We start from the raw sequence: 19326 nt of genomic DNA on the forward strand, positions 1-19326 counted from the left end.
TGGGAGTTTCCCGCAGCAAAGTTTATCCTGCCTTACGGCGTGCTCTTGTGAAAAGTCCTTAGACTTTGCTCCTTGGTGAACATTCATCAGCACTCCTCTCCAGGGGATCCACCTCCTTGGGCCTGGTCTATCCGTTACACTTGTATTGCAGCTCAGCTAATGTGAATGGTAATAAGCTGCAATACCACACATACAACCTGTGGACAGGGGTGGTGCTGTTTTGAAAATAAATCATCCATAACTTTATAATTAAAGGAGAAGTCCGGACGGGGGCGGCAAAAAATTGTTACAGACAGAGGGTTCGGGGTCCGCATCACAGAGCTCTTGTAACCCTCTGGCTATCATCTTCTCCCGGGTTCCAGGGATGTCACAACAAGGTTCAACGCCACAGATGGGTGGGATTTAGCCCACTCAGCCAATTAGTGATTGCAGCAGTGTCCCGCCCCAGTCGCTGACTGGTTGAGTGGGGCATCAATAAGCAGGGTCGTGATGTAGCCGGATGGGAGCTCAGAAGACAGCCGGTGAGGTCCAGGAGCAGGACGCAGCACTGCACGGGCACAAGGACAGGTGACTATAACTTTTTTATGTTCTCCCACCCCTTTTGGACTTCTCTTTAAAAACAACTCTGTTAAATGCAAAGACAAAAGAATAGGAAGGAGGGACTGTCCATATAAGTCTGTAAAGCTAAATTACTATGTCATGGTTTTTTAGCAATATGGCAGCTATAATAACCTAAAAGAGAGAAAAAGACACCCTGACTGCCTGGCTCTTATTTCCCAAACTATCGGTGAATGATGCCACAATAAAAGCTTTACTTCTACATAGCAGACCAATGACTTTATAACCATAGATACAGGTTCACCTTTGTATACATAAGGACTGGTCGCTAAAAAAGACAAGATGGCGGACACAGACCGTGCACCCTAAGCTCAGCCCCGCCCACTGTCCCTACCTACTTGCCGCAATCTGCCCTAAAATGGCAGCGAGCAACTGGGCGGCGGTCCCTGGCCTGGATACATGAAACAAAAGACAATATAAGACAAAAACACAATAAAGAATAGTCGACAGTCCGGGTCACAACAATCGGGCAGCGCAGTACAAATCACAATCCAATAAGCAAGGTAAAAAAACAGGCAATATGGTCAGGGGCAGGCAGCTAGGAAGGATGGTCAGAAATACAGGCAAAAGGGTAAGAATAAACAGTGCAAGAATAGCAGACACAGAACCAGGCAGAGACAAGCTCAATATCTGGCACTAGAATGAGCCTCAGCCAAACACTTATAGGGAACCAGAGACAGTTCCAGCCCCTTATTGGACAAGGCTCCTGGTTCCAAACAGAATCACCTGTGGATCAGAACTGGCAGCAGTGTAACTCCTTCAAGGCCAGAGCACACAGCAAATGGGTGGGGCTGAATATCATGCTAGAAATAGGCCAGTGTTCAGACAGGGTTCAGGTTACTGCACAAGACATACAAAACCACTGAATATCAGTGCCATCTCAGCCGTTCAGCACGAGCCAAGGGGCGCACAGACTTCATCCCAGGCACAATCATGACAGTATATACCTTCATCAGATAATGTTGTATAAATGTAGTAATAAATAAGAAACAATGTTCAAAATCATTTACATGAATAACAACCTCCCATATCATATATAACCCTGCTGCCCCGCACAATGACTCATACCTGACTTATGAAGTATTAAAGGTATCGATGTCGACAGCATTAACCATTTCATCAATCAGGAGAAGCTTTATATTTCCTCATTCACAATTACATATACAATGGATTTATTAGACCTTCATGTCATTGCTGTGTTAATGCCGCGCGCCGTAAGTTCACTATACGTAATTGTTCAAATTTGTAATGTAAAAATTTACATATGTAATGGATAGTGTTACAAAAACATCACAGATTGGTGCAAGAGAGTAGGTGAGTACATTACCCGGGAATCCTGAACTCCTGCTCCTTAAAAACATGGTCGCTTTCTTCCAGAAACAGCATAACTCTTGTGTCCAGTTACATATGGGTTTTGCAACTCAATTCCATTGAAGTGAAAGGAGCTTGATTGCAAAAGAACACCCAAACTGGAAACAAGAGTCCCATTGTTTCCGGAAGAAAGCGGCCATGTTTTTCAACTACTGGATAACCCCTTTAAATGTATATCAGTAGTTTCCTGATCTCTGCATGGAATTGCTTAACTCTTCTAGTTGATTTACTCTAATGTTGTGTATGTATTTCAGCAGCCTGAATGAAGAGCCGTCACCGCCTGTGTGATGTGTCTCCATATATCCAGCAGCTCCTGACATAAACACCGGGAGCTGACATTATTATATACGACAAGTGATTTAGGAGTGAAGCTTGGCCTCCATGAACCACTGGCTTTTTATACTTAACAGGCAAACTACCAAAAGAAAGATTTATAGATGGTAAATAGGCATTATCCCATCAGGATAAAGCGCTCTACAACGTTGCCGACACTTTTATAAGCAATATCTCACCGGCATCTTGACCTAATTTTCAGCTGTCAATCATCTTGCCTTGTTTGCCATCTTTATATAATCAACGCAGATCAATGCGGTAGATTACGTGCACCGTGGCTTATTGGCAGGAAGTAAATGAGCACTTTAATGGGAACGTTCCTTAGACTGGGGTGTATGATCGATAACATAAAATATAGTCAATGGTGTATATATAAGGGCTCGGAGTGGCATCCGAGGGGCAATTAGCTATTTATTGGCTTGTTGTGTTTGGAGATGTTGATTATACTATAAAGTATGGGTGATGCTCCGCTACAAGCCGGTGACAGGATGGATATGCTCCATCTCAATTCACTTGCCTCTAAGCCCTGCAATAAATCTGACTAGACCTACATTACATTACAAGGAATGGGCAATCACTCGGATCTACACATCACTTGTCTAATGGTGATACAGGCAACCTTTTACGCCTGGGTCAATATCCTCCCATCAATGGCAAGAAGAGCCATAAATCAATGAGAGCCCTAAACATTTATATGACTTGTTAAGGGACAATTAGGTTTTCTCTTCTCTCGGGTTCATTATAGTTGTTTGCACACAATTATGGCCGTGACTGAAGGGCACTTAGTGTGTTACAGCTCTTTACAGGCTGATTTTTTATTGTTCTCCCTGTTGTTTCTCTTTGTGTATATAATTTACGTTAACACTGTGTTTGCAAACCCTTGTTATGTGGCCTACTAGGGCGTACACTGACTAGCCAGAACATTAAAGGGGAATTTAGCTTTAAAAACATTTCTTTATATATAATAAAGTTGCTTTTTTTTATTTATTGCTTTTTTTATTTTAACTACCGTATTTTTCAGACTATAAGGCACACTTAAAATACTATGATTTTCTAAGAAATTGTAAGTGCGCCTTATTGTCCAGTGCGCCTTATATATGAATCGGGATACAGCTCTGGCCTCCATGGCGCAGATAGGCTGCTGAGCTCACATCTCCCCGCCACACAGCACAGCGCAGAGCTCCATCACGTGGACTCCTGGCCCATGGCTCCGCAGGCCTGTCCTACTGTCCCGCTCTCCCACTGTAGCGCTGTAGAGCTCTCCCGTTGTAGCGCTGTCCCGCTCTCCCTGCTCTCCGCAGCCCGGATACAGGCTCAGGCATAGGCTTCAGGCATAGACTTTCATTCAATAGCGCCACCTAGTGGCCGGAGGTTATAGAGCAACACTGTACTGTACTGAGGCTCCTAACTATGGTGGCCACAATGCTCCATGCAGAATTCTGCCAACGGGACTCGCTGGCAGAATTCTGCCTATCCTGCATGGTGCATTACGGCCACCATAGTTAGGAGCCTCAGTAAGTACTGTGATCAGCAGGTGAATTAAATTTTTCGTTCGTTCAAACTTATACACTATAATGCGGTGCGCCTTATAGTCTGGTGCGCCTTATAGTCCGGTGCGCCCTATATATGAACCTAGATGGCTTAGCAGGCTAAAATTGAAGGTGCGCCTTATAGTCCGGTGCGCCTTATAGTCCGAAAAATACGGTACTTAATTCTGTAATGTGTCTATGTAAATGTAAATTTAACTCCTGTATTGTGCAAAAAAAAAAAAAAAAAAAGCTGCAGAATCTGTTCGTGCTATACAAATAAATATTTTTATTATAGCTTTATAAGAAAAAAATATATATATATTTTTATAAAGTTATAAATAGAGATGAGCATACCGAATTTCACTAACTGATATACGTTACAAACTTTTTGCAAGGTTTGTAAAGAGTTTGTAAAGATGACGGCTGCACAATTTAATACACATAAACAAAGCAGAGCCTATGCTTACCTGTTCGTGCTCTGCGGTGTTGACCTATGAGTCTTCGGTGTCCCTCACTAGCTCTTTTTGTATATATTACTTGTCATAGTATGTTTTCGTTCCACTGCTGTTGGAAACCAAAATCAGCAACAATGGAACAAAAACATACTGTGATAAATAAATACACAAAAGAAGCTGGCGGGGAGGAAAGTAATCAGCATACACGGTAATCATGCACAGCTAGCATACAGAAGAATTTGCTAAATATTAGGTGGTTTATCTGCACTCGTATAGCCAACAATAGTAGCCCTGTTATACAGGTCAGTATAGGTACCACTGTAAATCCAATCCCCTAGCACCCACAATTGGGTAGATGGGGCACCCCCAGTACCGTCCCAGTGCACCAAACCTTCTAATGTACATAATAAGAAAACTGAAGATTTAACAATAGGTGGAGTTTCCCTTATGATAGGACAGGACCTCTGTGTTACTCCTCTCATACCACCCATTATGAAGTAGCAGTCGGATAATATCGTACTCATTGACTGCAGAATAATCACACTAATTCCAAGTACCAAACTTACTTTTGTGAATTCATAAATCTATTCTATTTTGTATTAAAGATTAAGCAAAAAGAATCTCGGCCAAACACAAAGTTCTTGCTCTGCAGTGATTGGCTCCGGGCGTGTTCACATTGAGCAAGGTGCTCATCATTCTCCTGACAAGTCTGCGGTTTGATACACTATATCTCATATTGCTTACAGCGTCAGATGCCATCAGATTTATAGGGAAGAACACGGATAAGCCGTCTGTGATTTTTGCAAAGATCAGGATAACACAGTAAGTCTAAGCTTTACCTGAACTCAACTTAAGTAGCAGCACAATGTACAAGCTGTCCTAGGGTTGAGCGCGGCTAAGCACATGTGTTTCATCTTATTTTTTTTTATTTATTATAAGATTTATCTATTTTGTTCTTACTGATTTTTTACTTTGCCTTTTCCCTTAGATTCAAATAAATAACATGAGCGAAAATAGAAATGTCGCCAGTACTATGTTATAATAGCAATTCATTTTTTTTGTCTCGCACATTGGTATCAGGTGTTCTTACTGCTGGGGTTCCAATATTTGTGAACATGAAGTCTGAAAATGACTCTAAAGGTGCGGAATTTAAGGTATTGTCTGGTCTAGAAAAAATATTTAGCAAAAGCTTTCTTTCGTTTTTTCATTCGATACAGAGAAGAGTACAATAAGTGCCTGTGCGTCAGGAAGGCCGGTATGTACACATATTACACAGGAAGATCATTCATTTTGCTGGGAACTGTGTAATACTTCTCATCCCTTGTGGTGGCACTTACGGACATGTTGGCCACACACATACTGTAGAAACTAGAAATCAGCACAGTGCAAACATGCTTAAAGGGGTACTCCAGGCTGGGGATATTTTTAGGGTATGGCCGGGGAAGAGGTGGAAATAGAGGCCGATGGCCACTTACCTCCCCGATTCCAGTACCGGGTCCCGGATCGCGCCGTCCCATTCTTCCGTCCCGTGGCCACTTCCTGGTCCACCCCTTCCCCGGCCATATCCTAAAAATAACCCCAGCCCGGAGTTCTTCTTTAAGTTTGATTGTTCAGAATTTTTATATTGCTGGTTGAAGTAGTTGGATGCAGCCCTAGGGAGTCCTGGAAAACATGGATACAGCCATGGACCATAGGCTATATCCATGTTTTCCCAGACACTTAAGAACTGCATCCAACTTCTTCAGCCACCGGTATGTGTTATTATTATTATTATTATTATTATTATTATTATTATTATTATTACTATAATTCATTTTTAAAGTGCCCTTGATTTCACAGTCCCTGCCTCTGTCCATTGCCATTCATCTGAAACGATTCCAAATTTGGGGAACAAATTCACTCATAGTATACTCGTCACTAGAAGATCAGTGAGGACCTTCTTATAATGAAATCAGAGCAGCATTGGGATTTCTAATGATAACTGAGGACAGCTTGTTTGTCGACAGTATATCCTATGTTATTTGGACTGTTGATCCATTGTCAGGTGATCAGAATGTGTGGTCAGCAATCTGCCTAATTATACAAGGGATTCGTCATTGAGCGGAGATCTGTTTGGTTCTCCAGGGAGCTCTAGGACTATTCTTTAATTAGAAGGATAACAATGTTTCTAGGAACGATTCCGTTCTGATCTCAAAGGCTAATTTACTAGTCAAGAATTTAGATTAAGAAGCATTTACCCAATTAACTAGAATACACTCAGTCACTGATCTAAATATTCAGGTTACATCCCGGAGAATATTATTGCTTCCCTCCCGCTTTTAGAAACACTAAACTTTCCACGATCTCTCCCGCTGAAATCACAATAATTGCTAAAGATGATATTTTTTAATTCCTTTTTCTTCCATTTTTCTTTAATCATTGTCACAGCATGGGCTAATATTCAGTCAAATAGATTGTAATATCCATAACACCTGAGATCATGTTGCAGAACATTAGAATTTGATACAACATTTTTTAATCTGCAAAGTCAATTATAACAGGGCCACACGAGTGCCAATGAGGAGAGATAGTAATAAAAAGTCACCTATCAACCCAAAAGATGTAGCTCAGGTTAAAACAGTATAAAATACTTAAAAGAAAAAAGTTGACAACTAAAAATCTGGTGCAGGCAGGGTGTGGGGGGAACAATAAGAACATTATAAAGAATGTATACTTAATAGAGATGAGCGAACCGGGTTCGAGTCCAGCCGAACCTGAATGATCAGCATTTGATTAGCTGGGGCTGCTGAACTTGGATAAAGCTCTAAGGTTGTCTGGAAAACATGGATACAGCCAATGACTATATCCATGATTTCCACATAGCCTTAGGGCTTTATCCAAGTTCAGCAGCCACCGCTAATCAAATGCCGATTGTTCGGGTTCGGCTGGACTCAAACCTGAACCCGGTTCGTTCATCTCTAATACTTAACCGTCCCCAAGCCCCAGCAGCACTGTGTAACTATGTCTGTGACAGCCGCCGGACTTCATTTTCTCCCGGCTTCCTGCAACGCCATGACCCAAGGAAAGTACCCACTCAACCAGTCAATGACAGCAGTAGTGTCCTGCCTCAGTCTGCCTCAGTCTGCCTCAGACTGGCTGAGTGAGCATTCCTGAGCGCAGGTTATGGAGTTGCAGGAGTGGAGGTTCAAGATCGGTGATGCAGAGCTGCAGTGGTGCGGGGATGGGTAAGTATACATTCTTTAGTATGTTTGCTCTACCTCCTGACTGGACCAGATTTTTTTTTGTCGTGGACAAAATTTTCCTTTAATGGTTTATTTTCATTGTGAGATTTTGACAGACATTTTAAGGACTACACTGACAATTTGTCAACATAATGAAATGGCATAGACTACACAAAAATAAATAAATAAATAAGTATTAGGCTAAGGCATAAGGCATGGCCTTATTCATAGTCACAGAACCCATTAACTCCACAAAAAAGGTTCTGATGGTCTGTTTTACTAGGCACCAAGGGATCCTGATAGACCCTGATAGACCCCACTAACATCAATAAGATGCATCAAGTTCCTTTCAAGGGTCCTTTTATTTAGCAGGGTCGGGGTGGGAAAAAGTACTGTTTACAGCATTTTATGCCTGCTTAGGCCCTGCTAAATAAATGGATTCTGTGATTGAGCCCCATGAACAAGGCTCCAATGCAGATGTAAACCCTTATCTAGTAGAATATGGTTACACAAGTATTATAGGGTCAACAATCAGACTTCTGTAACAGCATGCCCACCTTTACTTTTCCTTAAATTACATTAAGGTAACTCAAAAGACTGCAGTTTGCATCACAACCGCTATGTAATCACATATAGATTCAGGAACTAAAAGAAAAACAAAACAAACAAAAAAAAAAAACAGGAGTCCAGGATAGCCCAACAGTCCCTTTTTTATGTTTGGTGCCATAGTCCCTACACCCCATGCTCTGGGCAGGCAGATCATACAAGGCGCATTTCTCAGCAGGGAGCACTGATGAGAATGGCAGAGTATTAAAGGAGCAATCTCAGTTAAAATAATATCTCTATCTACAGGATAAGCATCAGACTACAGAGGGTCTGACTGTTGGGACTCCTCTAGGATGGGTCTGCAAGTGTTTGTAAAGAATGGAGATGTGAGTCACCCATGCACGCTGGCATATCATTCACCATTCATTCACAGTGAGGCTGGGTTCACACTACGTATATTTCAGTCAGTATTGTGGTCCTCATATTGCAACCAAAACCAGGAGTGGATTAAAAACACAGAAAGGCTCTGTCCACACAATGTTGAAATTGAGTGGATGGCCGCCATATAACAGTAAATAACGGCCATTATTTCAATATAACAGCCGTTGTTTTAAAATAACAGCAAATATTTGCCATTAAATGACGGCCATCCACTCAATTTCAACATTGTGTGAACAGATCCTTTCTGTGTTTTTAATCCACTCCTGGTTTTGGTTGCAATATGAGGACCACAATACTGACTGAAATATACGTAGTGTGTACCCAGCCTGAAGCTACAAAAGATAGTTAGGTACAGTAAAGCATTTGGCTACTTTCAGCAGATGCATGCATGTATTACCCCTCTATTCATAACAAATACACAAGGTGGCTCTATTATGGAGATCAAGAGGGTTATAGCGGTCATTACCCCCGTCCCCCATTTCCCTCTTTTCCTTTTTACTCTTATCTAGTCTTTTTTTCATTCAGAACAAACCTTTGCTTCCAAACCTGTGTTATAACACTACTGATCGTTACTGGAATTTATAAGTAATAAGCACTTCATTGAAGACGTCCACATTCTGATCAGAAATACCATTAAAAAAAAAAGAAAAAGAAAATTATAATACTACTAATAATCTTGACATCATTTATATTCAAATTAACAGGGACACTGAATTTCCATTACATATAAAACAACTCAAACTATGAATAATTGGATCAACATTACTTTGTTGACATTTTTTCCCGTTCGTCTAATTCATCCACTTCCAATGGAAATTAGATCTGTCGATTTCTAATTCCCCTGAAATTTTGACACATTTAATGCTTGGAAATCTGTCACTTCCAATGTAAAATACCAGATGCATTCTCGGTCTGGATAGCCGGATAGTAAATGAGTCTGATGAAGCAACTGACAGTTAAGTAATTGCTACAACTTTAGTGAATGACATAAGTGATGAAGCCAAGATGTAGGGGGTAGCTCGCTATGAGCCATCGTTAGATGGTCCTAGTATAAGATATTCAGATCCATCAGCCATTGCGTCAAAACCAATTAAATACACCAATGTAAATGACAAAACTCATACCCATTCCCAGGGTCCACGACGATTCCCCGGGGATGTGACATGTCTCCTTCCAGTAGAGTTTTCCGGCTCTGAGATGCTTTCTCCAGTCGAGCAACGTTGATAGTTTTCTTGTGTCCATCATTTGTCCAGTAGAGATTATTCCCAATCCAATCCACAGCTATTCCTTCCACGTTGTCAAGATCTGTTTAACATAATAACCACATTGAAATTCATTACCATCAGACTCGATTTAAGTTGACGCTTTCACTCATACACTTTGCATTACAGCTTCCAGATTGGTGATTGATTAAACAAGGTGAAGGAATTCTGGGGGGCCATGTGTTACAAGCAGAAAGAATCTATTCCAATAATGTTTTATTTTTAAAGGGCATACAAGAGGTAATTGTTTTAAAGGAAGAAGAGAGATGTCTTTAGTGATCATCTGATTGTCATGGTTTAGGCTCTTAGAAGTCCAGATGATCTTCGTTTTTCAAGGAGAACCTACTGCAGCAAAAGGCCCTCTTTCTAGAGACCCCCAATATTGTTTTAGTGGGTTATCTTGATGAAACAATCCCTTTAATCATAACACAGACATGCCCTTTCTTACCTCTTGCCCTAATGTGTTTTGAGATTAAATCCAAGGACCTATCGATGAGCTGGTAGTCCAAGGATCCCCCACGAGCTTGTAGTCCAATGATCAACCAGAATCTAGTAGTCCAAGGTCTCCCCTCCCCCCCCAATGTGGTAGACCCACCTATAAGCAGGTAGTCTAAAAAGCACTTTCACATTTCAAGTTGTTGATGTATTCCATACAAGTAAAACTTAAAGGGGTTCTTCAGTCAGGAAGGAGTTAACCCTATTCAATTCACACCCACAATCTAAGCTTGTTTGTAACAGTGAAATATATTATTATACTCCATGAACTGGGCAGTTTGTCTGTATTACATGCTTACCACCTGAAGCTGCTGAAAATACTGCCTGGTCCACTCTGTCTTCACTCCTCTGCAAGCTCTGTCTAATCAGTCGGCCAGGTAAGCTGTAAGACGTCTTCTATAACTAACTCCTATAAGTGATCACCCAGCCGAGGCAGAATAAGCCAGTGTTGGACTGATACTAAGTAGTTTGCTATGAGGTGCAGTGCATGCTAAGAGATGTAATTTCCCAGGTAGATGCAATGATGTATAACTGGGAACATTTGTAAAAGTTTGAATCTGGATATAGGAGCAGCGTAGACAAGTGGCAAAGGTGCCAAATGATTAGTGGGGGATCGGTGATTGCACCTATATGCTTTCTGTGCATTTTTATTTTTTTATGGACTCATTGGAATACCATTTCAAGTAAATTCTATTCAATACAATGTTTATTCCACTGTCAAGAAACTTTTATAGAAATCTGAAGGGACACAGTGTTAAATTAAGAATGACCTCTATTATTTTGAAGACTGGTGGAAGTCTTAGCTCATGGACCCAAACTAACACAGTCTTCTGATGACATGCTTCAATAACATACAATAAGATTCATTTAAAGGACACGTTCATACAACGTAAAACAACAGCGGTTGTTTCACACAGATGGCGACTGTATACAGAAAATAGACATGGTCATTATTTTTAGAGCCACAGTGAACAACCGCCATAGTTTATGCACTGTGTGCACAACAATGGCCATTGTTCTATTGAAATCAATAGAGATCAATGCATTCGGAAACCTACGGCCGCTGTGTTCAATGACCACTACGGCAGTCTGTTTCCGAACGCATTACAGTGTGTGAACATAGTCTAAATAATAAATTCTTGATGTTTATCTACAGTAATTATTCCAAGAATCAGAACACTTAGATTCCACATTTCAAAGCACAATAGTTATAATGGGAACACAGCTTCTGTTCTGTTCTTTATATTTATGTCAAGTTCATTGATTGTTGACAGCACTGATGTATCTAGTCTTGATGTGTACTTTTGTTATGTTGGGGGGTATTTCAATGTAACAACTTTTAATTCTTTAAAAGCAGAGTGATTGCTTCATCATAAACACATTTGACAAGTATTGTAATATCCACAAAGACGATCACCCATACCTGTAATTAGCCGCTAAGCATAACAGACCATTATACCACATTACAATATAGAAAACAAAAACAGAGAAATAAGTATATTATTTAGCAATCACTCCAGAATCCTTTTTTCATATAGCTCTAGCAGGTAACGTCAATTTGTAAGACAGTCTAAATTTTTCACTCATTTAACCCTCATGTTCCTGGTAGAAAAAAGAAAGTCTTTGTGGCTCTTTACCTGTTTAAGTGCGGTTTCTAAAGTTTGCTTATCAATTATTACCTGTCCACACTTCCCAGTTGTCTCCTTTTTATGGTCTCTGGTCCACCACAGCCACCAAAAGTCAGCTTAGCCAATACCTGACTGAGATGTGACAGTGCTGCAGCCAGTGACTGGCTAAGTGGGCTGCCACTCTTGTCTCTGGAGTGACCAATCACTGGCTGTGGCGCTATCCCTGTCCCAGTCAGTGATTGGCTAAGTGGGCTGAAGGCTGCGTCAATTAGCAGAGGAGACTAGAAAGCCGGAGAAGGGTACCCGAGGAGTGAAGACAGGTGAGCATACCCTTTCTTTTGTTTTTAAGTGTATTATATTGTGCAGTCACGTAAATTGTACAAATACATTCCAAACTGCAAAAAGTTTAATTTAGTAGCTAACCAAAAGTTTATAAAAAATCTTGGTTCGTAAGATTTTGCTAGCTCATCTTTAATCATATTGGCAACTATTTCACAAAAAAACATAGCTTTATTAATAATGGGCTGCGTAGCTGTCATTAGGCAGCTTCTTTCGATCTCCTGCTGCCGGAAGATTGGGTAACTATGGATAGGTTCACTCTGGGCAAGATTTGCGTACGACTACTATTCTGATTCAATAAGTTTCATAGGCTCATCCAAAGAACTCTCTCAGCTTTTGATAGTATAGATAGTTACTAGTGTTAAGTGAGCACTTAAATGATCTAGTGCTCATTACGCAAGTTGAGCATTTTTCAAAGCTGGAGTGACGAATCCCATTGAAATCAATGAGAGACTTGAGCATTCACCAGGTTCTCTCTGCTCGGCAAAACGGAGGGTATCTGGTTTATCTATCCATTTTTTTTTGTTCTAATTTTGTATATTTCATTCATTGAAGAAACAAGATGTACAAAAATTGCAATCAAAAAATGTATAAAGTTTCTGGAAGACACATTAGAACTCCTGATCGGCGACGCATGCCGATCAGGAGAAGCTGCCTAATGACAGGTACACTTTTAATGGAATTGATGATGCAAGTGTGCTCAGGACTAGAGATGAACAGTATAAACAAAGTGAATCGCTTTGTTAGCTTGGTAGTAAGCTTATCAGCCAGCTGCCTCTGAACTCTAGTTCAAAGGCAGCTGGCTGAAAACCCAACTGCTGAGCTAGCGAAGCGCTTCGCTTCATTTATACTGTAAATATTATATTATTCCATAACCCTTTGGACATACAGTATGTACACATTTAGCAGCTACTTATCACATGAGCAGCATACTACCTTGCTTTGTCAGGGTGGTAACCTATAATTGTAGACTGCCATGAAATATTTATTCACGTTTAGGGACTCCCTGCTGTTAAAGAAACAGTACTGTAGGGAGTAGTGATGTCACGATACCAGAATTTTGAGTTCGATACCGATACTAACTTTTATATTTCGATACTCAATACCAGTTCGATACTTAGTAAAGTATTAAAAAAAAAATAAAAAAAAAAATACAGTGGTAGAAATATAATACCCCTGCACTATTACAGTGATACCAATATTTGGACTATTTTTATTTTATTGTGTTAAAAATAAAGTTAGTGATATCTGTCTAAGACAGCTCTGCTGCATCAGCTATCACTAAGACAGCTCTGCTGCATCAGCTATCACTAAGACAGCTCTGCTGCATCAGCTATCACTAAGACAGCTCTGCTGCATCAGCTATCACTAAGACAGCTCTGCTACATCAGCTATCACTAAGACAGCTCTGCTACATCAGCTATCACTAAGACAGCTCTGCTACATCAGCTATCACTAAGACAGCTCTGCTACATCAGCTATCACTAAGACAGCTCTGCTACATCAGCTATCACTAAGACAGCTCTGCTACATCAGCTATCACTAAGACAGCTCTGCTACATCAGCTATCACTAAGACAGCTCTGCTACATCAGCTATCACTAAGACAGCTCTGCTACATCAGCTATCACTAAGACAGCTCTGCTACAACAGCTATCACTAAGACAGCTCTGCTACATCAGCTATCACTAAGACAGCTCTGCTACATCAGCTATCACTAAGACAGCTCTGCTACATCAGCTATCACTAAGACAGCTCTGCTACATCAGCTATCACTAAGACAGCTCTGCTACATCAGCTATCACTAAGACAGCTCTGCTACATCAGCTATCACTAAGACAGCTCTGCTGCACCACCCATCACTAAGACAGCTCAGCTGCACCACCCATCACTAAGACATCTCAGCTGCACCACCCATCACTAAGACATCTCAGCTGCACCACCCATCACTAAGACAGCTCTGCTACATCAGCTATCACTAAGACAGCTCTGCTGCACCACCCATCACTAAGACAGCTCTGCTGCACCACCCATCACTAAGACAGCTCTGCTACATCAGCTATCACTAAGACAGCTCTCCTGCACCACCCATCACTAAGACAGCTCTGCTGCACAACCCATCACTAAGACAGCTCTCCTGCACCACTCACCACTAAGACAGCTCTGCTGCACCACCCATCACTAAGACAGCTCTGCTACACCAGTTACCAAGATTGCGGAGGAAGAGAAGAGGAGGTTACACAGGATCCCACACACTACAGCCGATCTTATCTGCTCCTCTCAGCCCCGGCCACCTCCCCCACCTGCCAGCCGGCTGGATCCTCACATGTGCTGCACTTCCCCCGGCCTCCTCTCCCGGATCTCACAGACCCCCGCTCTCCCTCTTCATCCTCCCCACCTCCAGCCTTCTCCGTCCTCCTCTCTCCGTGACCTCCCGCTCTCCCTCTCCAGCCGCGGCTCCTCTCCCGGACATCCCGCTCTCCCTCTCCTCCGTCCTCTCTCCCGGACCTGCCGCTCTCCCTCCAGCCTTCTCCTCCGTCCTCCTCTCCCGCTCTCCCTCTCCAGCCGCTCTCCTCCGTGCAGCTCCGGCTCCTCTCCCGGACCTCCCGCTCTCCCTCTCCTCCGTCCTCTCTCCCGGACCTGCCGCTCTCCCTCCAGCCTTCTCCGTCCTCCTCTCCCGCTCTCCCTCTCCAGCCGCTCTCCTCCGTGCAGCTCCGGCTCCTCTCCCGGACCTCCCGCTCTCCCTCTCCTCCGTCCTCTCTCCCGGACCTGCCGCTCTCCCTCCAGCCTTCTCCATCCTCCTCTCCCGCTCTCCCTCTCCAGCCGCTCTCCTCCGTGCAGCTCCGGCTCCTCGGCATAAATCATCTCTCTGATAACAGAGTCCGGCTGCGGACTCTGTTATCAGAGAGACACCAGCAGCGGGGGTCTGTTACACACAGTAGCCGACCCCCGCTGTATATGGAGCGGGCTCAGATGCCCTGTCAGTGTGACAGCGGCATCTATATACTTAAATAGCCGGCACTAGCAATAGCTAAGTGCCGGCTATTTGAAATTGGCGCCAATGGGAGCGGAGGGAGGGAGAGAAGAGGAGGAGACTGCAGGGGGCAGGGGGAGGCACATAGAGAACACGGCCGGCGCTCAGCTAGCCGCCCACCGTGTTCTCTGCTTAACTTAAAGTTTCGATACCAGGAAATCCTGGTATCGAACCGTTTTTTTGCCCGAAATATCGATAGTAGTATCGATATTTCGGTGCATCGTGCATCCCTAGTAGGGAGCAGCATACATTTGCCTAGAGTGTCTGGAAAATGTGGTGAGCAGCGATGCATACAGTATAAAGAATGCATCGCTGCTCGCATATACTTGTCTAGAACACAGTTGTGCTGCACTACCATGACACTACACTTCTACCCCTATTATGAAAGGCACTAAATCTGTATGCAAGCATTGTTCACTGTGTGCCTCCTCATTCACAAAGAGAATTATAAAACTGTGAATTTGTATTATAAGATGTTGGAAGAATAAGCTAGATTCAAGAAAATCTAAGTAGAATTAGAGTAATAATTATGGACAAAATGGCCAAATGGGAATTCATGAACTTGTTTCTCCTATGAAGATTGTAATTGTGACACTACAGGTGTTTCTTCTTGTCTTGAAACACCAAGTTAAAACTAGTTTGTTCCGGTGTCACACCAAGTGCTTTTTAGCTGCATTCTCCACTGCAGCCACTAGGTGTCTTACTCCCCCTGTGCACAGCTGCAGTATGTGTATTGTTTTATTGAGCAGACAGTTTGTACACTTCTTCCCTTTCTTACACACACTTGGGCTGCATTTACACAGAGTAAAACTGGAGGAATTCTGTGGAGGAGTGTCATACTGGCAGTCTATGGGAGACTTGTGCGCCTCCTCTCTCTGCGTGGAAGAATGGACATGATTTACTCCATGTGAGCGGAGCTTTCCTGTCACACCACCCGATATTAGATAAGGATTTCCTGTCAGGTGGGCAGTTGAAGGCTAGTTGAAGGTTAGTCAGTTCAGGACAAGCCACAGGTTCCTGCTGCAGTGACTTAAAGTGACTGTACCACCAGGCCCAGGCTGAAGCACTGTAGGCGGCCGACATACCCTTAGTGGGAGGAAACCCCCGCCCCTCTATGATAGGGTTACATTGATTCTAATGGAGTCACGTCTTGGAGGGGATGGAGTTTCTTCCCACTAAGGGTGGGTCGGCCCGCCTCCAGTGCTTCTGCCTGGGCCTGGTGGTACAGTCACTTTAAGGCTATGTTCACACTACGTATATGTCCGGTTGCATATTTTTACGCGGCCGGACATATACGTGTGAAACTCCGGCCGGGAATTTACGTAAGTTGCGGCCGGCTACGTACGGTCCGCAAACTTACGCCCGTAGTCTACTTACGCTTCCCAAACGCCGTACGTAGCGGTCTGACAGCGGTCTTTTACTTGGAAATCTTTGGCTAGCCCCTGACACCCCACAGAACCTTTTGGATCGGCAAATCAAAGGTCAAAAATGAAGAAATCACCACCCCGTACGGGACCGCATGTTATGCTATGGGCGTAAGTTAAAGCATTTCCGTCCTGAAACAATGGTCTGGTTTATTTTTTACGGCGCTGCATACGATCCGGGCGTAAGTTCTTACGAAGTGTTAAATGTGCAGCCGTAGATCGTATACTTTCCATTGTACGCAAACTACGTAAGTCTCCGGCCGCTTATTCACGGAACGCGCTACGGCCAGAAAATTACGTAGTGTGAACATAGCCCCGGGCTTATGGCTTAGGCCAGTACCTTGACAGGGACTACACTTATCTTAAATATTCAAGTACTGTATCTTTCTTCACACACATCCCAGCAGAGTACTGTACTAATTAGGCAAGGGCTCCTACGCATCCCCTACACAACTCTCTCTCAAGACAAGTCCTCACTCTCTCTCCTATCACTATCTGCTCAAGTCTACCTCTGAAGTTCTTAAAGCCAAAGTATTTTTTGCACTAGTACTTGTTTCCAGAACTGTTCTCATATTTTGTATTGCACAAAAGTATTTTAAGTAAAGTTAAGCACTGTTTAACTCACGAATCATCCATGTCATCTATGTCTCTGCATCTGCACTTTAACTCACACCTCACAATTGCTTTACTTGAGGTCTGGTGGCCATGTGTCCAAGGGTGGGTATCACCACTCCTGGCCACCAGCTGCACACAACACCTCCACCATCGACAATGGAGAATGACAACATGCAGACAAAATCCAAAGGAATTTTCTTACCATCTTTAAGGATAGTTTCTCTCCCTGTCCCATCAATCTTCTGCCGACCAATGAGAAAGCTGGTGGTGTCGGCAAAGTATATATAGTTGGTTTCTGCATGATAATCCAAAGCACGAGGGTTCACCAAATTTTCTATAGGAAGCATATATTCATCAGACACTCTGGTGTTAAGATCCATCCCCCTGATTATTCCCGGCCGTCCTTTTCCATAAAATAGGAATAATTCATTTTTAGGTTCTGTAAGGAAAACAGTAAATTACATAAGAAAAAAAGTTTATACTGCAAGAGGCTCAGTGCTTACCTTCAGTGATTTACGTTAATCTGTGCATAATACATCTAGTTGTCAATATCCCTGTAGTGCCCCCAAAGGTTAATTGAAACATTACACAGTTAATATTAAAATCATGGAGCTTTCCCTATAATGCATGCTATGGGCTGTCCAGATCAAAAACTATTAATGCAAACTTCTTTAAGGATAAATGTAGCAGTCAATATAGTTCACCTTCTTTGCATTAATACTGTACATACATAAGGGGATATCCGGACATCAGGAAAGGCTCTACCTCTCCTGCTCTCCGGTGCTGTCAGTACATGGGTGCCTATACTACCGCAGACTAGAGGGGGATAGAACAGGATCCAATAGCTCGCCAATGTTACCAATGTAGCGGCAACATGGGGCAGCTATTAGACATTGCGTGCAATCGTGATTTCGCAACATCCGCCACATGCTTCCCACCCCCTCTAGTCTGCGGAAGTATTGAAGTATAAGGATGGACGGGCAGCCAGAGAAAGTGGAGCACCAGAGAGGTAGGGCGCTTTTTCTGCTCTCTGTATATGTCCTTTAACCTGCCAGATGCTAACTGAGCAGCAGCCCCACCGTTCCCCACCAAGGATGTCCCTATCATGTTTTCTGTTGGCATTGTGCTTGGGATTTGCACACCCACTATAGGTGAACAAGTTTCTTCATTGCCTCCCTCCCCCTTAGGTTTTAACCCTGTGGTGCACAATTTATGGTACAAGAGTCTATGCAGCCACTCTCTAGAGGGAGGTCTTAGGGAAACTCCTTTATTGAAGATTACTCAGGATTAGGAAAACATAGCTGCTTCCATCCTGAAATAGTGCCACACCTGTCTTCAGTTTGTGTTTGGTATTGCAGCACAGTTCCATTGAATTGAATGAAGCATAGACTGAAGACAGAGATGGTGCTGTTTTTGGAAGAAAGCCGCTATGGTTTTCTAATCTTGGATAACCCATTTAACTCAGGACTCCTTCCGAAATTTATAACAAAAAATGAATAAGTAAATCCTTATATTTTAATCATTCTTATTTATTTATTTCAGATTGTCCACTCGCCAAAAACATGACAGATCCTCTATGATAACTTTGTATCAAGTGTAAAATTGATAATATTGCGTTTCAGTTGTTTCATTTAACAACTCATTAGATTTGAGCTTTGATGTCATCTATGATTAAATACCGCATTCATTAAGCGTGTGGACGTAAACAGGAGAGCTCGGTGCTAGGAAATGATACCAGGCACATTTATGTTTACCAAGCAGTTAAATCCACATTAGATCGCCCAGAGGCGTCCCGCTTCCTACACTCTTAATTAGTATTTAGCCATTTCATTCCGCCCTATGTAGGTTGTCAGCTATCACCATGTCACCTGGAACCAAACTACTGTGTCAATTTTTAAGAACCTACTATTAACTCCTACATGTTCTCAAGCTCATGATAAACTAGCAATGAAAATATCTGTTTATAGCTATTTACAAAATATATAAAATTTACTAAAAAAAAAATATGTTTCACAT

The 19326-nt window shown here is 42.5% G+C and overlaps 1 protein-coding gene across 1 annotated transcript in view; it reads right to left on the reverse strand.

The window, feature by feature from the left end:
- LRP1B (LDL receptor related protein 1B) overlaps positions 1–19326 on the reverse strand; it is a 631601-nt gene that overhangs the window by 492108 nt on the left and 120167 nt on the right. Inside the window, exons 9-10 of the mRNA XM_069982660.1 lie at positions 17513–17749; positions 9639–9819 (exon numbers count right to left, since the gene is read on the reverse strand). Of these exons, the coding sequence (XP_069838761.1) occupies positions 9639–9819; positions 17513–17749 (418 nt within the window). The remainder of the gene's footprint in view (positions 1–9638; positions 9820–17512; positions 17750–19326) is intronic.

Source organism: Dendropsophus ebraccatus, chromosome 9 (assembly GCF_027789765.1).
Source record: "Dendropsophus ebraccatus isolate aDenEbr1 chromosome 9, aDenEbr1.pat, whole genome shotgun sequence".
NCBI lineage: Eukaryota > Metazoa > Chordata > Amphibia > Anura > Hylidae > Dendropsophus > Dendropsophus ebraccatus.